Source organism: Pteropus medius, unplaced genomic scaffold, assembly GCF_902729225.1.
Source record: "Pteropus medius unplaced genomic scaffold, Ma_sr-lr_union100, whole genome shotgun sequence".
Lineage (NCBI taxonomy): Eukaryota > Metazoa > Chordata > Mammalia > Chiroptera > Pteropodidae > Pteropus > Pteropus medius.
This window is the reverse complement of record NW_024352784.1, coordinates 288,529-314,112: the sequence shown is the minus strand read 5'-3', so window position 1 is coordinate 314,112 and position 25,584 is coordinate 288,529. Positions and strand designations below refer to the sequence as shown.

Here is a 25,584-nt window from a genome sequence, read left to right as displayed (position 1 = left end):
TCTTTCATGAGTTAAATAAAATCTTTAATACATGTTTATATATGTACGAGGGTCATGTTTTTGTCTTCTTTCAAAAATGGCCTTTTAAGAGTTTTGAAGGTCTTTCACCAAAATGGCCGTGGATTCATCTGATAGAGGCTGGTCACCAGAGACGTGCATCTCCTCTGGCTGCTTAAGCCTGGGCACATCTCTTCTTGGCTCATCGCTTCTTGGCTCCCAGAGGTGAATCCAAAGTGACAAGGCATCTTTGCTATTTTTCTAATTTTGATTTGCCTCTCTACCAATTTTGTGTTTTATTTTTGGTTTCGGTTTTGGTTCATTTATAGCCAATACTCATTAGTGGCAGCAATGACTGAGAATTTGGCCTGACCATTTGGTGATCTCAACAAATGGATTAATGGATTATGGACATCTAGTCTGTGTTGGAAGAGAGACAATGGAAAATCTGGATTGTTAGTCCTTTTTGTATGTTTGTTTGTCTATTTTGAGCCCAAATCAATTGAGAATACTGTGCCCATTGGGAAGGAGAACAATCCTTTCATACCAGGACTGGTGAGATTTGGTGTTTCTATACTTACTCCTGACCTGTGACTGAAATTTTAGAATCGAAGCTATATACTCTCTGTCTGTCTCTGAGTGTCTACATGTCTGAAGTTTAGAAAGACCTTTATCTCTCATTGTGTGAGTGTGTAATATTTTCTTACTTTCAGAAGGTACTAATAAATTTGATTATAAAGTCTGGTGTTAAAGGAGTTTTCTGATTGGCTGATAGAGATAAATAAGCACTTAAATAAAAGGAATATTCCTAAAATTCCCAGAAATTAGAGAAACCAGACTTCTAATCTTTAAATGTGCTACATTAATAAAATATTCTTACAGAAACCAACTCAATAACATTTTAGAATTCAGGTTCACAAATTTAAGTATATCTCTGGAAAATAAGACTATTTTAATATTTGGGGTTTAATAAAATCAGCTATATTTTCTCTGATTTATCCATGTTATATATAATTCCTAACAATATTCTATGTGGTTATATTTTTTTCTAAACTTATACAGGTTTACTGAGCAAATAAATTAACATTACTCATAATGTTTAAGATTATGCAAAATGGAAACTTGCGTTTAACTAACTTGAATCATTATTCTTTAAAACTTATTACAATAGTAATTTTTTATAATATGTCAGCTCAGAAATAATTTCTAAGAGGTTTAGGTAACTTAAAATCTTGGACTGATATTAAAATTGAGTTAATTAATGGTTAATTGTCAGATACCAATATTATTCTTAAGTAAATAGAATACTGAAACATTGATTACTCAGCACAATTTTAAGTTTATATGTTTTTGCTTCCTATATTTATATGCTACAGAGGCCATATCCTTGAGCCTGTTAATAAATGTGTTCATCTTTGCCACTTTGGTAAGTTGTACTGTAAGAGATGTACATGGCCATGGAATGTTGTATTGTATATATTTATGAGCCCTGCTGATCTGTTAAAAAGCTGAAAAGCTAGTATGTGGCACAGAGTTCACAATTAACCACTCCCCACCCCTGCCCCAGTTTTCTCTGTGAAGTATAAGTTATTTTGGTTAAAACTTGTCATTTAGGTTCATAGTTGAGACCCTATTGAGGAGCAATAGAAAAAACTTGTGTTCATGCTTCAGTTTTTCAAGAAAAAAGAGTAGTTTTGTCTTAAAGCAATGGTTCTTGAAGGGGTTGTGTTTGTTTTGTTTTGTCTCCAAAGCCCCCTTTGCACTCTTCAAACATATTGGGAGCCTTAAAAAGCAGGTGGGGGGTGAGATTGGGGGGATGTTAAACTATCAACATTTACCATATTAATAATCGAGTTGAGAAATGTTTATATTTAGTTAGTGAATATGAAGATAACAATAATGAATGCATTGCATATTAGTAACATGTAACAATATTTTGAAATTAGTTGTAACATTACAGATGTCCTGAAATAGGTCCTGAAATAAAGTACTAGTTTGTTTCAGAATGTAGAAGAACACAGTGAATGACAAATCTTAGAAACAATTTACCATTTTAATCGTTTTTCAAATGTACAGGTCAGTAGCATTAAGTATATGCACATTGTTGTGCAACCAGAATTACCATTCATCCAGGAAATTTTTCATCTTCCCAAACTGAAACTCCTTTGTACCATTAAACAATAACTCCCCATCCCCCTGGCAAGACACAATTCTATTTTCTTTCTGGAAATAAATTTTATTTGCCTTGGTTTATAAAACCTGAGTCTGAAAAACTATAAAATGTGTTAAAATCTTAGCAAAACTTGCTCAGTTTTGATGGCTTAGTTTCCTTGGTTTACTGTTTATTGCTTTCACCTACAATGTGAAAATTTCTTTCTTCTTTGTAATCCATCTAAATTGCAAAAGATTTTTTCTTACTAGAATAATTTTCTATGCTTTATTATGTTCTTGATTATTTTTAAAAAGCAAAGCTTCCTCACTTATGAAAGAACTAAGGTTCTTTACAATCATATTACAGTCTATGCTTATTTTTAGATGTTTTACTATCACTTTCAAATGGAGCCGACTATTATTGTTTCTTAGGCAACCATGATCCTATCTTCAGTGTTCAAATTGCCTGAAAACTTTTGAATTTTGCCTTCCTAAAATCCAAAAATTTGTTCACTCACCTTATAAAAGAGAGGTGTTAGAAGTAATTTGGTTTTATTTATGTCACTATTGGTGAGTTTAATGGTAAGAGTCCTTGAATTACAAAAGATGCTCAGCCTTCTCTATGTTAAGTTTGTATAGGTAAAATATTATTAATGTCAATATTTTAGAACCCACAAAGGCTTCGTGGGAGGTCCCTGAAGATTTGTCAATGTTCCTATTTATCAGTGTCCTGATGGTGCTTTGCCTGATGTTAGGCAACAACAATATGGTGTTACCAGTCATAATGTTAATTATTATTTAAAATGTTTATGTGGATGAAATCTTTCTTTTTGATTTAAATCTCACATCTTCTAGGCTGGTAGTGTTCATCTGGGGAAAAACATTAGACTTACTGTAAAGTTTAATTAAAATAAAGATGTTTAAGACCTACTTTGAATCTCTTTATACATATTCTTGTATCTCTTTAGGATATTCTTGATACATCCCTGGTATATTCTTGTATATATATTATATATAGTGTATATGTATATTATGACTCAGAAATTTTGTACATCTCAAGAATTTTTCCTCTGTAAAATGTATGTTCATTCATTATTATAAATCAGATGTAATATTCACTGTTTTCTTTGAAAACAGCCTTAATCATTATCCATATAGACATTGTATCTGAAGATTGATTGATTGATTGATTGATTGATTGATTGATTTTGGAGTAGCTTTATTTTACATGACACAGAAACCACCAAATTTTGTCAGTAGCACCTTTCTTGTTATGAACCTTCCTCAGTAATTATTAGTCATTTTAGATCTCTGGATCTACAGATCATTTTAGTATTATTGGAAGCTTCTGTGAAGGCTCTGCAATCAGCTGCAGGGCAGAGTTCACACCTTTAACAAAGAAGCTTGGTCTCAGAGCCTGTGGAAAAGGACTGTACCAGGTACGTCAACCTACTGACACTTCAAAGAATAGACCTTCTGATGTCATCGCTTAAACAGCTTTCAGTGGATGCAGTCAGGATTTCCAGAACTCATTTGAGTGAAGAAGCCAAATGGTTTATGATACTGCTAATCCAAGATCCAGCAGAATAAGAATTGATTGCATAGGACTGAATGAACTCATGAGAGATGATCGTAGCTATTTGTTTGGAATATTGTTGATGTTTTAATGTTCTATTTCCTGGATATATAAGGAAGCCCTTTCTCTTATTAAGTTATCTATAACCCATAACAATTTAGTAAATTCTGGTTTGTGCACTAAAATGGAAAATTCTTAAATGATATCTTATTCTCCTTGCCTAACCCACCTTCCCCAATTCAGAAACTTTTATTAAATATTCTTACTTTTAAATAGTAAGATAGCTATTTGTGTATGTTCAATAAAATATTTACACACATTTTTACTAGATATAATTAGAAAAATTGTTTATGTAACCAAGGCCTTGTCTGGAATGTCACATTTGAGAATGACATTTATTTAATTGGGTACAACCAGCCACTTTTTTCCCCAAAAAACTGTTTTAAAATGGTATTACATACAACTGTTCACCCCAAATTATGGAGTATGAACTAGCCATTTATACTTTTTTTCTTTGTAAAAATGGTCCTCCCTACAAAATAATTTTTAAAACTTTTTAAAATAATATTGTCAATAGGTTATTTATTTTATTTCAGACACAAAATTCAAAATCAGCTGCTTTTCATGACTTGATTTTTTTGGATTTCTCCAACTTTCCTCCATGCTGCTTACATAGGAAACAAAACACTGTTACATTTTAATTCACCTGTTTATTACGAAGATTGGCTGTTCAAAGCAGTACTGTTATTCTTGTCTCCTCTCGAATGTCCTCCATTACAGACACAAAGGCCTAAGTCCATTTTCTAGTGCTCCTCTGCATCTGAGTGGCTGCAGTATAGCCGAACAGCTTCACTGGCATAATATCCTCTGCCCATTCAGTTAGAAACTGTGCCGTATGAGCAAAGCCTATCTGTAGGAAAATATCTTCATACATTTGGAAGATTCCTAGCCCACTTCTAAAAAAAAACTCCTCCCCATATCGGCAAAAGACACCTGGACGGGCCAGGTCAAGTGGAGTTGTACTTTGTGATACTGTGTGACTGTCCAGTCTATCAAGTATTTGTCTGGTACAAGACCATAAGACTCAATGTGAAGAAACATTTTGGAGAGATTGTCCTCAAAGAATTCTTCAAATGTTCTAAAATATTTCAAGGTCTCACTGCAATCAACTCAGAAAAGGCAAGCTGGCACAGATTCTTCATGAGATTTCCAAATGCAATGAAGGCACCTGCCTCTTCCAGATTGAGAATATGCACTGCCTCAGTGAAGGATATCCTTGGACAAAACCAGTATCAGATCCGTCGTAACATGAATATGCTCCCAAGATACTGTATAAAACATCATGATGTGAGTCATCCTTATCAAAGATCTAGAAAAATGGAAATGCACAGGACATGTCCAGCTTAATTCCAGACAGGCATCTGGATCATCAACAGCTACACCTCCTACATGTAGAGAATGCTATTTTTAGAGGCAATGTGTTTTGCCAAATCTTTTAAGCTATTCCTTTCCTTTGATGAGCAATATTTCATAAAGTTCAGGAGTGATATTAGTTCACTTCCTATAATAAGACTCCAAACTGCCATGAACACTGGGAGCAATTCCTGCACCTCAATTCTCCAAACTTTCTCCTACTGTGTTACTTCCAGTTGGGCAGTATTTCACTAGTACAAATTGCCATTGCATTTGCAATATTTTCTCCCTGCTTAATTTTTTTTTTTAATGTACTGCTTTAATTTCTCAATTTTGAAACTCAGTTCGAAGGAATAATGTTCTTGTTGATGAGATAAAGCTTCTTCCACAAATTCGATCAGAAGATTTATCTAAAGTGGGCAAAAGATTTCCTAAACAGGACAGAAAAGCAATTGTGAATCATATGATAGCCCATACTCAAGAATCAGAATTGTGATAGAAAGTGGCTCAAATTCAAAATTCTTATGTCTTGAAGACTAAAGTGGTGGTTTATAAGTCCTCCCTGTTCATGCTTCATATTCCTGCTGAATGATTTTTGGAAGCTAGATATCTACAGATTTTCTCTAGGAGAGAATTTACCAAATAATTTCTAACCAAGGAATACTATGGATAATTTTTTTTTTTTTTACAGGTAAGGAAGGCTTTATTAAAACTATCTTAATAGGTAAGAGAGATTGAACTCAACTTGCTATATAGCAGTAGCTGGGAACCTTTTATTTCAGACAACCAGGAACAGGTGAAGAGGCACTCTGGAAGCCGGGAGAGGGGATCAAACCCTCTGATTCTCTGCTGCTCTTAGTCCGAGGTCTTTGGTGTCTGCTACCAGCAAGCAGCTGCTTTGAGGAACACAGAATGCCCATGCCAGCAGCGATTTTATCACCAGTCCCCTCCAGGTAGACATGACCACAGGGGCAAGGAGGCTCCCTGCCAAACAGGGGAAGCTGTTGCTGGTGCCTGACCTGTTAGTTTTAGGGAATTAAGGCTGACTTTGTGGAGACAGTGCTGAGAAAGCCCTCCTGGTGCTTAGATTTCAGGATCCAGCCTCAGAGCTGATAAGGGAAGTCACTTCTATGGCAGGCCAAGAGCCTAGAGATGTTTAAAGAACTTTGAGAAGAGAGGAAGTCACCCAAAATGTATAGGTACTATAGGTGAATTCTGGTGAATACAGTGTCTTTGTCTCAAGACAGCAAGTAATAGAAGCTTTAAGAAATCTAACCTGAGATTCCTTACGGAAATCTCCCGCGGAGCGAACTTAAAGATTGTCTTTATGATACGATAACATTCTGCACCTCTGTAAATAATCAATCGGATCTAATGAGGCCAGATTCATTTTGTAATCAAGAATCTTTGAGATTCTTTTTGATTAAAGGTGGGGAAACTAGATGGGAAAATTCATGCTTACATGGAAGATTATATGTTGTCATTCTAAAGCACGCCTGGGTTGTCTGATTCTGACTCTGTAAACTGTAGGTGATTGACAACATCACCAAATAATTCTTGCCCATAGACACGCAAACAAATTCTGTCCAGGGAAGAAACAACCCAAAACCAGTTTGGACTCTATTTGCACGTTTATTTCAATATTCCTGACCTATACCTGTGTCTGTTCTTAGAAATCTCCTTGGACCTGATTATAACACTTCACTAGCTTCCTCATGAATGAGTTAAATAAAATCTTCAACACGTGTTTATTATATCAACATATATGAGAGTCATGATTTTACCTGCTTTTGAAAATTATCTTTTTTTGCCTACATGGAACTAAACCATCATTTAATGGCTGATCACATCTGCCTTTAGCCACAAAGGGCCTAGAGACTTTCCGAAAAAAGTGTCAAAGAGACTTTTGAGGTAGCCCAGTTTGGTGATCATTCAAGCAACTTAGCATAGGAACTTTCTAGAAGCTTTATGGTGGCAGCCCCGTTGAGAAGCCGCTGGTGTTTTTTTCTGCTCTAATGTTAAAGTGGCCTGGGATTTCTTAATAGACGTAGTCCTAATCATTTGGCTCCTCTTAAAATGCTGTATACACCCCAAAAATATAATTCAGGGGAGAAATATAAATTTAAGACCTTCATTTTCTACCTATCACAGACAAGAGCGAGACAGTGCTGAAAAATTGCCACATGGGACTTTATAAGCTTGTTTAAGTTAAAGACATGTAAAGCTTCATGCAGCTAGAAGGAAATCATCCTTTCCTCAAGGAAGACCTCACATTGTCAAGCAAGGTAAAAAGGCCCAGGAGGGCACATATTGTGGTAAAATCGGAGCATAAAGATGATATGAGTAGCACACATATCCTTTGCATTCTTCCATCAAGCCATTACCACATCATCACCCATGAACTGACATAAGACTTATTAGCCACCTCTAAAGTGGGATGCACACATCTCAAGTGTGACTCAAGACAGCCTTTCTTCATTTTTGTTTTTGTGTATGTGTTTAATATATTAGTGCAGTAGTACATGCATGTAATTTGTAAACATAGATAAATCGAGATTGCACGTCTAACTTTTTTCTCATAGCCTGTGAAATCAAGATTAGAAAATAGTACTATATATCATGAAAACATCTTGCTATTGTTTGCCAGGTATTCTCACCAAGTTGGTATTGGAAAGGGTTGACCACTATGCACATTTATCACAAAATTCATTCAGAAGAAGCATGCCAACCTGCCTCTGATTATAGCCCTAAAACTTTTTTCTCTGAAAAGCGAGAACTTTATTCTGCTCACTTCTCTATTTCTATTACTTAGAAAAGTGCTCGTCACATAGTAATTACTATATATTTGTTGAATAAATCACATAGTGTGTTTTAACTCAATACCCTATTTTTAATAATCATTCTTCGCTATATTGCATTTCGTGGTTTAGAAATTGGAAACTTCATTTTTATAGAGCAGATTGCTAATCAAAATGTCCACTAAGAGTTATGTGGAAGTTTCTTTAACATACTCAACCTCATCAATCTTGTTAGTCCCATACACTTTGACCAGAGCCATATTAAGTCCTATATAGGGAGCCCTCCCTGTTCCTTCACTTGGCTAAGCTGGGCAAACCAGCAAACCATGTACTATGACAGTGACTTGGCTGCCATGACAGGCCGAACATGTGGCCTTGACATGACAATTACAGTTGTGAGTCATGACCGTCTAATGGGCATGAGGCTTTGTCTTAAAATCCTCCTTGTTACTTTCAGACAAACAGCTGACAAGCTTGGTCAGCATACAGCAGCCTTAATGCCTTTTTCTACATCATTAAGTCTCCTTTTAACTTCCTGTTGTGATGATGACTCATATCTTCACTGGATGTATACCATGTCTCTTCCTGCTTTCTGTGTAATTACACCTAAAGCATAATTTTTAAAATACCTCTGAAAAAATGCAAACACATATATATATATATATATATACTCTTGTCCTTTTGTATCTTGCCCTAAAAATCACTTCTGGCAAATAATCTTGCATACTTTTATTCACTTTTATTTCACTTTGCTGGTGGCTCTGGTATTGTTTGTTTATTAGTATCTTTTTGTTGGCACCCCATCCTCAGAACACTGTTGCAATTATAATAAAGGCACTGGTAAGTGTCCCAATAACAGGCACTAGTACCTCTGAAAAAAAAGAAAATGTCCTCAAACCCTACGAGAATACTTCCACATATACCTGGGGTTATTTTTTTTCCAGAGATGGGGGGAGGATGATGGAATATCATTGATGGGACAAAAAAGTTGCCTTAAATTAGTTTTGCATCTTTTTCCAGCATGTATCATAGGTAGAGGCATGTATTATAGAATCTTCACAACTGAATTAGCTGAGTCTGTGTTACTGGATGCCAAACTGAGTAAAGGGTCCATTTTGACTGACAGTAAAAACTTCTCAGTTCAACAGTCTCATATATTGAGTGCTGTGGAGGAGCCATAGGGAACATTTATTATAAGCTAAGAAAAAAAAGTAGAGACAACTCTTTCCCTACCAAACAATTTATATGAATCACAACTTGTCTCATTATAGTGTTGTTATAAATTCTAGGCAATGTGTTCTTCTCTCTGACTCAAGAATAAATAAAACTTAAAACTCTCTATTCTCACCTTTCATCATATGCCAAGAGAATATTTTTCACCAAATTCTTAACTGCAGATATTTGAATAAGGAACAGTCTGGATAAGGCTCACACCAGGGATCAATCAACTGTGAGGTTTAGCAACTTCGGCACCAATTAACATTTTGGACAGGCTAATTCTTTGTTGAGGGGAGCTTTTCTGTGCTTTGTATGATATTTAGCAGCATCCCTGATTTCTACCTACTAGATGCTAGTCGTGACACTTGAAAATGCCTCCAGACACTACCAAGTGTCCCCCTAGGGACAAAATCACCTCCAGTTGAGAACCACTGGTCTAGAGAAAGGACTGTGATTGACCTACCTTGGATGGAATGTTTAGTCCTAGGCCAGTCAACTGTGACCAGTGAACAGGGGTCAGTAATTTAGAAGATAACTATAGCTGGACCTGTGTGGCTGCTCCTTTAAGGGGTGCTGGAAAATCCATCTGCTAAGCATTCAACACATTGCAGGGAGTTCCTGTAGGGTTTGACTTATGTAGCCTTACTCTTTGTTAATAGTATTAAACTCTTTAATTTATTATTATTATTTTTTTTTACTTTTGTCTGTAGGTATTGAGATGTATTGCCTCATTTTTGAAGGTTTTTTTTCCTGTTTTCAGGTGTTTTAGCTACAATTTTAATATTCTGTCATCTTCAAATAAGTCTTGAGTTGATTTATGTTTAATCTAGATCAGAGCTCCATTTTTCCTATCGATTCCATCTCATTAGCATAACCTGAAAAATACTAGGCAAACATATGGGTCTTATTGTGTCTGTCCTCCAGGAAGGAAAAAAGGGGTGTCATCATGACCAAATAGTCTATGTTCATTTGTTCATATACTCTGGAAGTCTAGAGCCATATTAGTAGCTAATAGCAAAGGCTCAACAGAACAAAAAACCCCACTATCATAAGGTTTAGTGTATTTAATGATCTGGCTGAGTAATATGCTTGAAAGTCAAAGAACCATAAGTCTGTTTGAGGTATTCCCTTGAGTTTCCCAACCCAATGACCTGGAAAAAAATCAAGATCCCATCCCTTCCCTTGAGAGATAGGTTACACTGAGTTTCTGGCAAACAAGCAGTTATGAAAAAGGGATGATAACCTCAGTCTATTTTGGATGGACTGTGCATTAATGTATTTCCATCACTGATTAGTGATATGTGGGGAAACAGGTGCTCAAGAAGGGGTCTTTATGGTTTAGAGAAGAAGCATCAGCTCTTTCTCTCTCTTAGAAGGAGCTTCTTGGCACTAGGGTAAGAAGAGAGGGAAGCTAAGTTAATAACTGTATACCAAAAGCCTACTGTTACATAAAACAGGCTACTAAATAAACATGTAGCATTGAGAAGAACTGAAAGATAAATTCAGTGTATCCCTGCCCCCTAGAAGTTTACAGTGTAGCAGGGAATGGAACAATTACATTAACTTTATATAATTACATTGTTATACAGAATATAACAAATGTCACACAAGAATAGCCTTTGGTGAAGAGGAACTCACAAGTTTTTGAGAAAATCAAAAATAGTGTTATGACCAACTGAGCATATCAAATAGATTTGAGTAGGGACATTTAAGAGATGATTTCAGGAGCCCATATGAGAAGCAATGAGATTCTAAATGAGGATTCTGGCAATGAAACAGAACGGAGGGACTAGATTTGTGAAATGTAGCGTATCTACTTTCTTCAAAGTTTGTCAAATAATTGTATGTGGGAGATGATTGAGAGGGAGGAGACAAATGTTTGAGCACTGAGAATTAGGACAATGGAGGAATGATTTACAGAAGTGTTAAAAGATAAACTGAAGCATGATGAAATTTTTAAGGATTTGATCATTTATCCATTCCAATGGGGCAGTACCCAATACGAATAGTTAAGAGCACTCGTCCCACAGTAACCAAGGGAAAGACTTATATAGAAAAAGTACAGAAGCAAAGTAAGGAAATTATTGATTGGCTATAGCTTCAAGCTTAATTAGCCATTTGCGATTGGTTGTCTTTAGTTTTCAATTTTGTAACCTTGAGACATCTACAGGCTTAGATTTTGGTTTGCTTACATAGGCCACCAAGGCATTAGAGCCACCTCAGTCTAATGGCCTTCTTGTTTAATTAATTTAACAGAATAAGGATAAAAATGAAATGAAGTAGAAGATAGCTAGCTTACTTTTTGAGGTTCTGCTTTAAATACTGTACACTGAGTATGTAAGAGATTGGTAATTATATAGGGTGTGGCTATCTTGTCTTAGTTTTCTCCAGTGGAGATACTTACCTTTGGATTCTGTCTTTTCACAGTTAACATCCCTGGTTCATAGATACTCTGTGCAGCCTAAGTATTTGTGCGTTGAAAGCCAGTACTTAGTATGCATACCATCACCGCCCACCTACCCCCTGTCACCCTTTTATTTACTTTTTGCTTCCAATAAGTAATTTGGATGCCAGCAGTTTTATTTTCCCATATGTGCTGACAAGATGGAGAGGAGCCTGCTCAGCTGGAATCTAAGAATACTCCATTATTAAAGATTTGTCAAGGGAGGAATGACTGCCTGTGGAAACTCGGGCTGAAATGGGAGGTCATCCATCTTAGGCTTTTTTTTCTCCTTCTCAGCACAGTCTGAAAATACCTGATTTGGATGCTGAAAAAATAAAGTCACATCTTAGGACACCATTCTCTATAATAATCAAATGAGGCACTTTTACTAAATTGAGTCTATTTAATTTTACACATGCCAGCATAGAATTGCCTTAATCTTCGTACCTCTACTTTACACTGATAAATTCCGCTTGACAACTTTTATTTACTTGGATTTATATATATTGTTGTTTAACATTTTTTAATATTTACTTTTTCCTATTTACAAAAGTAATATGCACTCATCACAAAAATAAGTTGATCTGGGAACTAAGAACAAAGTATAAAGAAGAAAATATATGAACTGTCCTCTCATCACTGTTAACATTTTGGGCTATTCTTTTTCCTTTTATGCACATTTTAATTTTAAAACATAGCTGGGATTATACTGTGTAAATGATTTGGTTTTCTGATATTTTTAACCATTTTACATTGAGAATTTTCTCATATAATTAAAATTATTTTAAGTCATCATTTTTGATAGCTGCATGAAATTTTATTACTTTGGATACTATATTTTGCTTTGTGATATTATCTTCTATGCTGATTGCTTAACTCTTTTTAATAAAATTTTTCTAAGCTATGCATATTCCTATAGTCACGAGAGAAAAAGAAGAGAATAAAAGTCAAAATTTATATTAAAAAATTATATAATTCTTAATTCAAGATTTCTGCTTATACTTCTGCTGTAAAAGATATATACAATTTGAGGGTGGCTCCATAGTGTAGTGGTTAGCAAGTCTACTTTACATGCAGAAGGTCCTGAGTGTGCCAGGCCCCGGGTATGCGCCACAAGCGTGTGGGAGGAGACGCCTCACCTTCAGAGATCCAGTTCTTAAAGAGAAACGGCAACATCCATAGGTCAGGGGTAGAAGCTGGGGGAGGTAGGGGAATCAAAGAGGGAAAAAAAAGATATATACACTTTGCTTAAAAAACAAATAATTTTTTTTGACAATAATTATGTGAAGTATTTATATATATTTAAGATTAGAGTGAAATAAAGAGCTATTTTACTTATAGCCTAAGGGCTCCTGAGGTAGGTAGTTTTCCCATTTTTATTAACAAAATTAGTACCTACTTTTAAGAGTAAATAATTGGAGGAGTATAGAAAATAAAAAATATAAGAGTATCTTTTCCCAATCCCGCTACCAAAAAGTAAATAGTTTTCTATTGCATATATATTATATACTTTATATACTTACATGTTTTTAATGGGATTATATAATTCATATTGTTCTACATTTGCTATCTAAATTAACAACATTAATGACACCTTTTCGCATATTGTTATATTTTTTTTCTTGCCTTGTTACATTGGGTAGAACTCTCAGAGTAAAACTGAATGGTAACAATAATCATAGTGTACATTCTTACCTAGACATGTAGCGGGCCCTTTCCATTAGTACACACTGTATATATATATATATATATCCTGTTCACTGAACTGATAGGAGGCTGCTTTGGTAGTGAAGGACAGTTTTATACTCCTCTATAAATGTATCTCATGCTGGCCACAGTTTTCACTATGGCCTTTATATTGTGTTGAGTCTATACCATGTTCTAGGTATCAGCAAGTTCCCAGTATCAAAACTTGTCCTCTCATGAGATTGCCAGGTAGTGACATGATCTTTTAAGGATTTCCTCTAAAGAATACCATTTAGTTTTGTTTGTTTGTTTTTTCCTTTGGCTAATGTCTCTATCCTCTAAACCCTTTGTGGATCCCTGAGCACATCAACTACCTAAGATCCACACAATGTTCTGAAAACTTTAAAGGCAAATTCTAACAAATCAAAGAAATAATAATCCCTGCTTTATGTAAAATGTCTCTCCATGTGTCAACTTTAAAATAGAGAGCATCTGAAACAATGAAGAACCTTAAATTTGCAAAGGATATTGGATAGAAGTCAAAGTTTTAGTTGTGAGAGAGAATACGTATATTCTCTAAATTCACTGGTCCTCTCTAAAGAAATGACAAAGAAAAGATCGGAAACAAGTTAAAACATTAAAAAATTGTAAGTACTTGTGCTTGTGCTGATTGTAAATTAATGCTTTTAACTGAATTATTCCTTTTGAAATGTGTATGTTTAATCTTTCTGTCCATGGAAGAAAAGAATGTCTTTCAGGAGTGAGGGGCAGGAGAGGATATTCTGACCTTGAAATCATGTGACATTTCCAAAATATATTTCCTTCTAAGCAAATGTTTAAAAATAGTTCATTGGGAACATAAAATTTCCATTCATAAATATAACAAAATCTTTTTTGAAACTTATTTTTTGAGAGGGAATTTTGGCCAGAATAAATGTGTGATTTATATGTTAAGAAGCTGAGTAACTGTAAATCTTATCAGCTCTGGTTTAATATGTGATTTGCCTGTGAAAATATTTTTTAAACTATTAGCCTTGTGTGTTCTAGAAGGATCTATGGTTCTCAACTATACCAAAGTAAGATGGACTCCATCAGAGGAAAGTAAAATGCCATGAAGAGTTAAATCATGAATAAAGTCATAACTTCTTTTCAGAATGGTTTTTCCATGAATTTTCTCTTTCAGGGATAAATATGATCTTGATAAGCAGTCAAGCAACATATCAGGGGGGAAAATAAAGCTAATTATAGTAAAATATACCCAGACAATTATTTTCATATATAAATTCTAGAAGGAGAAATAAGAGTGAAAGGACTCTTTTGGGCCAGTTAAAAAGTCTACCTTGAGACAACTGCTTCAGAATCAAGAGGAAAAGTGAATCAATCACAATTCTTATTTTAGTAAAATTCTTATATGAGGTTTCTTAAGTTAATCTGTACAACTTCAAGTCTGGTAACTTTTATTCTAAAAGTTCCATATATATGGACGTATATAGTATGTGTATGGAACTAGATGGAGAGGATTCCAAAGGTCTATCAAGAAACTGGAATTCAACCAAGGTAATTACTGACATGTTTTGAAATCTGTATGTGTGTGTATGAAAAAAAGTGAGTAGGTTCAAGTTATGACTCTAAGAAAAAGTTAAGTCTACATTTTAATCCCCTAGAATTGTAAGGGTTAGAAAATTCTAGATAAAATGCTTTGAATAAGTATTTGTCTGTATTATCTATTAATTACTATCCTCTATTAATTGTATGAGACTGCTATATGAAAATGTAGGTCCTCTGGCTTCATGTTCTCCAGTATTCCCTTGGATAGGTTATATTTTCCTTGAATTTTCAGAGATATTTGTATTATATTCAGGTGATTCTAACACCTGTTTGGATATATAGTCTATAAAATCAATTTTAAGTTTTTTTAAACTGAGGGGAAGGAAAATTTTACACATTTATACTATGCCCCATATTTGCTCTACAAGTGTATTTTTCTTGTCATCTTGGGGAAAAATCGTAAAGTCGTAAAGAGGAACAGAAATGCAAACTCTGTCCATCTCTGACAAACCTAGAAAACATCTGAAAGCCTCAGCCACAAACAGGGAGTGCTGCCAATAGCAGTGAAGATAAAAGCAAGAATGATCGCGGGCACAAATCTCAAAGACCAACACACACAGCGTCAGCAGAACACAACACCTTTCCAAGGTGTGCAAGCACATCCTGAAATGAAGAAGCAACAAAATTTAGTGTGTAGCAATGAGAATAGAGTCCATGGGCAGCTGGCGGGAGCTTCCTTAAAACTAGTTTGATTTGTATAGGAGCAGAGCTCACAGAGCTGAGCAAGGAATCGAGCAGTCAAACAGCCACTTATCTTGCAGCAAGTAATTTCAGGAAGAAGAGAAACTTTGTATTGTTAACTACTAAAGAAAAGATCAAATCTGTGTCATAAGGAGAATTCCTGCTAGTCTGGATCACCTCCCTGGCTCATTCTCCACAATGAACTTCCTTGAAATACAGATAATAGTTTAAAAAATTATACAGAACTTTAATTTTTTTAAAAAAGGAGGATAGGTACTAGAAAAAATAAATGACAAGTGAAAAACATTCATTAAAAAAAAAGTTGCTACAGAGAAGACGAAAATGGTGACCTAATACTTTATAAGGAATTTTAAAGACATAATAGTTCAAACTATAACCTAGAGATACAAAACATGCTGTGGAATATTGGGTCCTCCATCCATCGATATCAATTATAAATATTTAGAGATTTAGAGGCTCAGTCTGGCTACTATGCTGTATATCTGAAACTAATATAATATTGAATGTGAACTGTAATTGAAAATTTAAAAAAAGAAAAAGATTTACATGTTCTCAAACTGGGAATTATCTAAACCAAGAATCGAGTGCAGCGAATAATTAGCAACATTAGGCATGAGCTTCTTCCATAAAATGAGATGCTAACAATCTCTACTTCATAAAACTGACATGAGAATCCAACATAGAAGCTTAGGACAGTACTTGGCATAGAGATGGCCTTAATAAATGTAACCTACATGTGACCAATTCTTGGAGAATACAATCTCAAGGAAGCAAGAGTGAGAGGAAAGGGAGACTTGAGGTAAAAAATAGGGAGGGGGAAGGAGGAGGAGGAGGCGCAGGCAGGCAGGCAGGCAGGCAGGCAGGCAGGCATGCAGGCAAAGAAGAAAGGAAAACAAACATGAAGTGTTGTAATAAGTAAGCTGGCTACATCTTCTCAAGGAAACATTGATTGATGGGCCACATAGAACCACTTCATCTGGAGACAGTCCCTTTGGGCAGCTTCTTGGCCGGACCTGAGTACTAGAACTGCTGCAGGTTGCTCCTACAGTGGCTGGGGCAATGGAGCTCAAGCCGAAGCCTGGCCTTGCTGCCAGATGGTCAGCACAACAAGCAGTATTAGATGAGACAAATGTAGCAACTCTCAGGGCTTTGCTCCTGAGCCAGGAAACAGGGCCAGTGGCCAAGGGCCAAGGGCGGGGTAGGTAAGGCTAGGTGGATGGGGGAAAGGACATAAAGTGGATCTAGTGCATTTTTAATAAAAAAAAATCTGAGGTTAAGTCTAAATAATAACCAAAGAACATAGAAATAATGTGTCAGACCAGAGGAAATTAGCATCTAATTAAAGATCAAATATGTGAAGATGAGTGTGAGAGGAAAAAGTAAAACCAAGGAAACTCCACAGAGGAAGAAGACAAAAGGTAGACCAAGGAAGCAGGGCTGCATTATGACTTCTGTGGACCCTAAGTACTTTTGCCCTCATGAGCTCCTTCCTATCTAAAACAATAATAATAATAATTAATTATGTTTTACAACTGTGGTGGTATAAAGATGACTATATTAATATTATATATTAAAACATTTCTTTTACCTCAAATTTCTTTTTTTCCTTCTGATTTAAAAAAAGTTAAAACATTATCATGGTTTCAGAAAAGATTGTGGGTCCCTGGCACTGTCTCTACTATAACTTAGCCCTGAGAGGACACAACAGAACTCCAAAGAATGACAAACAGGTTTCACCTGTAAGACGGCTCCTCAGGGCAGCTCCTTGTTCATCCTTGTGTCCCTAGCACCTCACTGAAATAAATATGCTTAGTCTCCAAATATTCATTGAACATCTACTCTGTGCCAGGCACTGCACTAAGAAGACACTGCCCTTAACTTCCATGTGGGTTCCAGTGCCAATGGGGCAATGCCTATTAAGAATCTTTCAGCTGCAGGAGAAAATCGCATACATAAAATATGAAAACTAGGGTTAAGCTAAAAAGCATATTTATTAGCTCATATAAATGAAAATGTCTCTGATAAGAGCTGGTTTCCTGCCTGACGGAAGGCAGGGATCAAGTGATCATAACAAAACAACAATAAGCATTAAGCTTTCACTTTCCAGGCACAATTCTGAGCCTTTTATACGTTTCCACTCATAAGAGTCACAACAAACCAACAAGGTAGGCGGTATAATTAGCTCCATTTTAACCAGAAGAAAAAGTTCACACTCGGCTTCTCTCCACTTCTTGGTTCTGCCTTCAGGCATGTGGGGTTTCTTAAGTCCTCAGAGTGGTCCCAAATTTATTAGAGTTGTTTATAAAAGAAAATTTCACAATAGTTATTAATAAAAAAAATCTGTAGGTCTTGTTTACACATTGGATGTATGGGGGTGTAGGGGGGGTGAAGGGTCAAGTCTTCAGCTGTAACAGTTTCTAAGATGAATACAGAGGACAATCTTGACTTGAGAAAAGATGAATGAGGTTTTGGATATGTTGGATTTAGTGTGTCAACTGGAAACTCAGATAACAATCTTTTTATTATTTCAGGTCATCCTAAGAAGTCACTTGAGGAAAGATCATTTTTACTCCAGAGACCTCTTCCGTAATTACTATCACTCCTACTGAGTTAGAGGCTCCCGCTGAGTCCTCCTATAGCACCTTATATTTCTCTCATCATAGCCCTTATTTAAAAATTTATTACAATTGTTAGTTTAATGGAAGTTCCATGAAGGCAGCATCCCTGTTCGTGTAATACACCCTCCATCTCTATCACATAGCACAACAAATATCAAATGAATGAATGAATGAGTAAATGAAAATTCTTATGCAAATCTCATAACAGACCTAAAAAAAGAGAAAGAATTTTCATTCACCAGAAATGAAGCTCAGATGTCTTTGACTATAAAGGCCATGGTTTTTCCATGCACCTTGTCACCTTCCTTTCTAAAATGGATATGCGTAAATGAAAACAATTCACAAAAGAATGGCCAAGATTTAATAATATATCACAAGGGATAGCTGAATAGACCAGCAATGTTTGGCCTGAGATAGAGAAAGAAATCCTAAAATAAGTCAGCCCCGTGTGTCCTGCTGTAGCTAGACTCCAAAAATATATACATCACAGAAATAAAGGAATTTTGTTGTGCAGATGTTGTTGAAGGGAGGCCAACTGCCACATATTGGAAACCATAAAGACGGATTTTGATCTCAGTATAAAGAAAAGTTTCCTACCAAAGTTGTTACCAAAAATATGTTACCTGAGAGGTAGTGAGTGCCTTGTCACTGGCCTTTTTCAAGTATAGGCCAGCTAAGGGTAGCAGATAGCAGAGGACGTTTAAGTATTGGAAATGCAGGTTGATTCGATGGCTTTTGAGTTCCCTTCAGTGCTAAGGTTATATGATACAGTTCTCAATAAAGGAAAGTCGGGATTTCAGTACTTAACAGGAGAAGAAATTTCCTACCAGGAATGTATATATTCTTACCCATGTAAGGAGGAATATCACAGTGGAAAATGGGCATATAGGTTGGATAATCCTGCCCATTATCCTCTTCCTGCTTCCACTATTTCATACCCTTACACTTTAAGGTCTTGTTTTGGCCTCCCATGTTGCAGGACGGAAAATGTTCTAACTAGCTAACAGGATTATTCTAGTTCACTTAGCAGTTAGATTTCTCTGGGAAATTAATGAATCCAGTTCTCAAGTTAATCCATGTTTTCTGAGTTTGGCTATTGCAGATCAGTCCCTCTCAGCCTGATCATGCTGGAATGAATAATAAATCTGTGCTTCTGGTCTGAGGAACCGAGGACCAATTTCTGTATTTTGATTATCCACCAGTATGCCAAACCCTTGATTAAAGCAGCCATCTAAATGCCACCTATGCTGGATGACAAGTTGATACTCTGGTTCAGTGTCTCCACTCTCTTAGTTTATAATCGCATTAATAAAGGTAGCCATAGCAATGACAAAGGAGAATGTAATGTAACAAAGAGAATCATTAAGAAATTAAGTTACTTTTATTTTACGGTGGTTTTTATTATTTGCTGCTGAAGAAGTATCAGGAAGGAATAGAAAGTAGCATCCTTCCATCAAAGTTAGCTAAGACTTTAGGTTCCTAGGGGTCAGGGTCCAGACTCCCTGAGCCTTTATGTGCCTCCCAATGAGCTCTCAAGACATTTTACATGAGAAATGTGTAGCTGGGCTCTTAATTTTGTATGTTTGTTGAAAGAGAGTAATTGGCTGGATTTCTAAGGATTTGGGAAAAGATCGAGAATTTATTTTTCCCCGGGGATAGAAAACTGAGCCTGCTCAGATCAGCCCTCCATGACGGAGTGGCAGCTGGGCAGCCGATACAGTCTGAACACTAAGCGTTGGAAACCTGCAGGAAGAGAGCTGATTTCTCCAGAGGGAATGGAGCAACTGCAGAGCTGCCCTGCATGGAATAACCTCTGGTTCAGAGCACAGAACTGGGCGGGCCGACCCCAGGGTTGTCAGATGAGGCATCAGCCCGGACACTGGTGCCCCAACAGTGTCATCGTGTGGTCATAAGGAGCAATAACAGCAGGGACATCCAAAGCTGGAGAAGGTGGAACCCTCTTTTAAGTACACAGTCTAAGGATGAGGAGGAGCTCTAAAGTGACTAATAATACACTTCCCACAATTGTGGCAGGTGGAGGCTGAGACTCTTCAAAATTGAATCCACGAAAAAAAATTAAGTCATTATTGAACTCTGGTCCCATTTTAAATCCCCAATATCTTCATCTCAAAGTCCTCTCCCTTCCCAGTCATTATCTGTACCCTTCCTGTTTTCTTCAGAGCCCATAACCAGAAGACCCTTCTAGTTCATATTTACTTGTTTTTATCTGGCTTATAAATTTACTTACTTATTGCCTATCTCCCTCTACGAGACTTTAACTCCATGAAGGCAGAGCTCTTGTCTTTCTTATGTGTCATTGTATACCCAGCTCTTAAAATAATGCCAGGCAGACACTCGAAGTTAAGTAAATATTTACGGAATGAGTGTGGACAAATTACATAGCTGAATAAACTATGTTCCAAGCACTGTGCTAGGCCCTTACATCATTTAATCCTCACATAAGCCCAATAGGGTTATCATTATCCTGTTTTATAGATGAGGGAATGGAAAACTAACACTATTAACCACTGAGCCCTCCTGCCCATTCCTGTTTTCCATCTCATTATTTGCCTTTTCCTCCTTCAGGTTAGGTTGTGTTCTTCCCTCTTTCCTCTCAAAATAACCTACATCTAACTATCACTACACCTACATCCTTCATCATAATGATGTTTGTATTTCCCTAAACTCTGAGGTCCTTGAAGGCCTCAGAAGGGACTTGGTATTCACAAGGCCTAGTGAGGCCCTACTGTGTGCCAGGCATAGTATTTGGTTTGGAAAATATACAAATGAATAAAATGGTTGTACTGCAAAGGATCCACAGTCTAGTGGAGTGGGAACAAGGAGAGTTAATTGTAAATCATCACAATGAGTGCAGTTAGCACTGAGGTGTGCAGGTGGTGCTTTGGAAGCAACAAAGAGAAGCATTTGTCCCTGAAACAGGGGTAACTTGCTGAGTTTTGCACGACAGTAGAGATGAGAGTGAGAGCACATAGCTCAGTGCAACTTAATAGAATGGAGGGAATGGAGGACAAGAGGTGAGGCTACAAAACTGGGCAGGGACCAGATCATAAAGGATCTCGGAGGTTACAATAGCTGTTGAAAGTAATGTTAAAGAGCTTGGACTTTATTTTAAGGTGATGGGGGGCCAAGGTCTGAATCAGGAGAGTGATAGGATCAGATTGGCAGTTCCAATACTGTGAATATCAGGTGAAAGATAAGGCCTGAAATAGAACAGTGGCCATGGGCATTAAGGAAAGCGGACAGATCGCAGAGGTCAAAGCAACAAGATAACTGTTTCCATGCAGTGCAGGAGTGTGAAAAAGAATCAAGGACTGCCAGCGTTCTGTGTGGATGATGGTGCCATTCATTGGTAAAGAAAACAAAAGAGGAGCAATTTTGAATGTTACACAGTAAGTGTTCAATAAATAGCTGTAGAATTGAAATTGAACTTAATAAAAAGGTAGAAGATAGATTATTTATTTTCTTTGGACACCTTGAGTTTGCAGTACTTTTCAACTGCAGCTCAAGACAGTGGTCTGGGGTACATGTGGCTGGTAGAAGAGGCCTGGGAGTGAATGTTAACAGAGGAGTTCCCAGAATGAGAAGAAGGCTGAGAAGAACAGAATCCTGGAAAATTCAGCTTTTAGGAAGTGGTAGAGTAAGACGTGTGGAAGAGGAAAACCACTAGCTGACATTTATTGAGTACCTACAGCAAGGGACTGTACTGGACGCCTCCCTGTGAGGAAAGCACTTAGGGAGCAGGCAGCCAGCAGGATATTTCTAGGTGCCACTGGACTGGAGCCCAGGATTCAATCGAAATGGGAGAAATCATACAATGTTTGAAATTGAAGCCACATTCCTGGTTCCAACATTTGTCTTATTCCTTGCACTGCCTTCCCCCATCCCCCCTCCACCCCCCTTCACAGGGAGTCTGGATTAGGAGACACTACTTTTATTGATGGTGAGTGCAAGCAGGTGTTAAGTGGCTGCTCCTAGGACACAGGGCGCTAGGCTGAAAAAGCCGGAAAGGAGGGCCAGAGCTGAGCTGTGGATGCAGGATTCACTCCTTATTTGGGAGTGAATGCTGCATTCTGAGAGGAAGATTTATTTTGGGACAAGGCATAGGCGCGGGAAGGCAAGCAGCGCCAGCCATCAGGCCGCACTCTCTATTTGGAGCACAGCCAAGTCGGCAGCCCCAGGTTTTCCGGAATCTTCCTCGGTGGCCGGTGGAGGTTCTGGCTCCAGCTTGGACTCCACCGCAGGCCGGGCTTCTTCTGGCTGGCCATTAGCACTCCGGATAGGCCCTAAGCGAGGTGGCTTGACAGGCGTGGGCATTGGCGCTGCCGGGCCTTTGCGGCCCGAAAGGGCCCTTCGCAGGCTCTGTACTTTCTCCAACCCAGTGCGCCGCAGCCGCCGCGCCTTGGACTCCACCGGTTCCTCATCTGAGCTCTCTCCAACTTCGGCCTCCAGCTGCTCTGGGATAGGCTCGGATTGGTCCGCCGGGCCTAAGGGCTCCGGTGCCTTCTGGAAGGCTCTGGCCGGGATTTCAGCCTCCTCCTGCATGTGATGGACACAGCACTGACTCTGGCAGGCCCCTGTCACGCACCAGCCTGAGCCTCACTCCTGAATTACAGTAGGGGAACCCGCCCCACCTTAGCCTCCTCATACCGAGTGGGAAAGAAAAGGCAGGCATGGGAAAGTAGGGGGCGGGGAGAACTGCAGAAGTTGTTGTGAGACCAGCATGGTGGTCGCTGGGGGCAAGAACTAGAGGAGGCGACGCCCTGTCGCGGGATGCACTTCCACCACCGTTATTTTCGTTTGGGGATGGGCTGGGGCTTGGAGCAAATTCTGAGGACGTGGCTTGAGCTAGACCTGGCAGGTCTTTGATTGGCCAGGCTAGGTTCAGGCGTGGGAGGGAGGGATGGGCTGTGTGTGTGTGGGAGCGGGTGCAGCTCTGGGTGTCTGTTCCCCAGGGCAGGGTTAGGAATGTGGGTGTGGTAGGCGGCTGGGAGGAGGGAGCCCCCAGATGGTAGCCTGGAGGCAGGAGAAGCCCCAAGATTGGGGAACGCGTGAGATCACTGACCTTGAAGAGCAGGACGTGAAGCTTCCCGCGCGCCACCAACAGCCCGTGGTTAGCCTCCAGCCGCTGCACCTGGGCAGCGCGGCGCACGGCACGCTCCTGGGCGGCATCCGCGTGCGAGCCCACGCGCTCCGCCTTGGCCAGAAGCTGTGCTAGCGTGTTGCTCGTGGTGTCGTGGCTGCGACTCAACGCACCCAGGCCGCTCTGGATGCGGCTCACCGAGCCGGCCAGGCTGCCTTGCCTCTGCGCCAGGCCCCCTTGCCGCTCCCGCAGCCCCTCCAGCATGGTGGCCAGCTTCTCCAGCAAGGTCACTACGGTCACGGCGTGCACGGGGCCCCCAACCGGCGCTCCGGGCGCAGGCCCCGGCTCCAGTGCGCTCTCCCCCATGATCCCCGACCACCCGGCCTGCTCTCCCTGCTGCAGCCGGCTGCGCTCTGGGCTGAGGCCGCCTTTCCCCCGGCTCCTCCCCAGCCCCAGCCGTGACTCAGGCAGGCGGAGTTGGCCTTCTCGGGCCGCGGGAGGGAGGGAGGGAGGGAGGGTGGCGAGGTTCTTAGGAAGCGCTTCCCCTCTGCTGCCCCGCCCCGGGGGGCACTCTGGGAAGCAGGTTGGCCCAGCATCAGCCCCACCCCATCCCACAAACTCACTCTGAGTTACCCTCCTCCGTCCCAATGCCCTGTTGTGCCTCTTTCAGGAACTTACTCTCCACCAGAAAGGGCGAGCCATGGAAAATTTTGTTGTCTGCATCAAGTGGGCAGAGAAACTACAGTATTTATGTTAGTGCAGCAAAAGGATAACTAGAGGGGCCTCTGCAGCAGCCAGCGCTACGCCTCCCTGGCCTCTGAGGATTGTATTTGCACCCTCAGGCTGGATGCTGTAGACAGGATCTCGAATGTTCCGTTCTGCTACCAACCTAAGACTGTCTAAGCCCGAGGCCTCGCTCTGTGGGCGGGCTTCCCAACCTGGCCAGGCGGGGTATCCTCTGGTATTTTCCTAATAGTCATTGCCATGCCTCATTTAGCTGCAGGCCTCATTTCCTGCTTCTCTAGTTCTTACTGTTGGATAGCATTACCCTGTTTTCTTTCTTGAGTTTTCTTCCCTCCCTTTCTTTGGGCTTCATGGATAAAACCCAGAAGCGCCTAGTTCCTGCACCCCAAGCCTGGAGGGCAGACAGGACACTTCTTCCTTTGAAATCCTTACAAGGGTTAAAGTAGGTGCTGGTATGTCTTAGTTTTCATAGAGATAGATTGTGGCTCCTGACTGTTTTTTTGTTTGTTTGTTTTATTTCGTTTAATTTTATCTGGAAATAGGTGAAAATATCTACTGTGAGTGAAAAAGATTTTAAATTGCTGCTGTAGAGGGGGAGAGAGTGAGCGTTTGAGATCCAGTTAATGATGTGTCATGAATTTGTAATGTCATCAGTTTGGAAAATCCTACGCCTTGCCTTTAGCAATACTTGGTAAATAGAGTCTAGGTTCAGAAGTCCCATTAATCCAACCAAACTGATGCATGGGCATGCTGTCTCTCTCTCTCCCTCCCTCCTCCCTCCTTCTTCCTCGCTCTCTCTCTCTCTCTCCCTGCTCATTCTGTGAGGGCCACTTGATAACAACTGCTGAAGAAACTTTGTCACTCGGGAGTTTCATGGGCCTCGAAGGCTCTGAAGTCTGACTTAGAAGTACAGCAGAGGATGGGCAGCTGTTACCAGAAACCTGGTAATGCCAAGTTGATGACTGACCCCTACAAATAAAAGGTCATGGAGCCTGACCCCTCTCCTTAACACAAGGGAAAGTGGACTCCCTTGGGAGCTGGAGTGGAATCACTATCTCTTCCAGTGGATCTGTATTTGCCCAGAGAGACCCATCAGGATGAGCCAGTTAAAATAATTTCAAACTGAGAAAATAGAAAACCTAATTCAAACCGTTCTTAGAAATAAGAAATAAATCCAAACATTTTTATTTATTTATTCCTTTTTTTTTTTTTTTTTTTTTAGGCAAGGCAACCCTTGCTTGACCTAACAGATTACAAGGACCTTGTCAGCTTACAATCCCTTATTTCTTTTATTTTTTAAGCCTACAGCACCTGGTCTTCCTAGGCAAGTCCTAACCAGGCCCGACCCTGCTTAGCTTCTGAGATCAGATGAGATCTGGCTTGTTCAGGGTAGCATGGCCATAGACTAAACTCTAACAATTTTAAAAGACCATTGTAGATTGATGATTGAATGTAAGTCAGTCACAGCCCCAGTCTGGTTCCCTACACTTCTCTCAACTGTGCCCCCTACTGGTGTCAGCTTCGTTCCC

The 25,584-nt window shown here is 39.1% G+C and overlaps 1 protein-coding gene and 1 pseudogene across 1 annotated transcript; both read right to left on the bottom strand.

The window, feature by feature from the left end:
• Window positions 1-4,310: 4,310 nt before the first annotated feature.
• On the bottom strand, window positions 4,311-8,195 carry LOC120590455 (TBC1 domain family member 12-like; annotated as a pseudogene).
• An 11,390-nt stretch (window positions 8,196-19,585) lies between these two features.
• Window positions 19,586-23,815, bottom strand: CAVIN3 (caveolae associated protein 3). Its single transcript, XM_039847868.1, has 2 exons — window positions 23,294-23,815; window positions 19,586-22,767 (listed from the first exon to the last, which is right to left on the bottom strand). The coding sequence occupies exons 1-2, from the start codon at window positions 23,675-23,677 to the stop codon at window positions 22,363-22,365; spliced, it is 789 nt and encodes a 262-aa protein (XP_039703802.1). The 5' UTR covers window positions 23,678-23,815; the 3' UTR covers window positions 19,586-22,362.
• Between the last annotated feature and the right edge of the window lie 1,769 nt (window positions 23,816-25,584).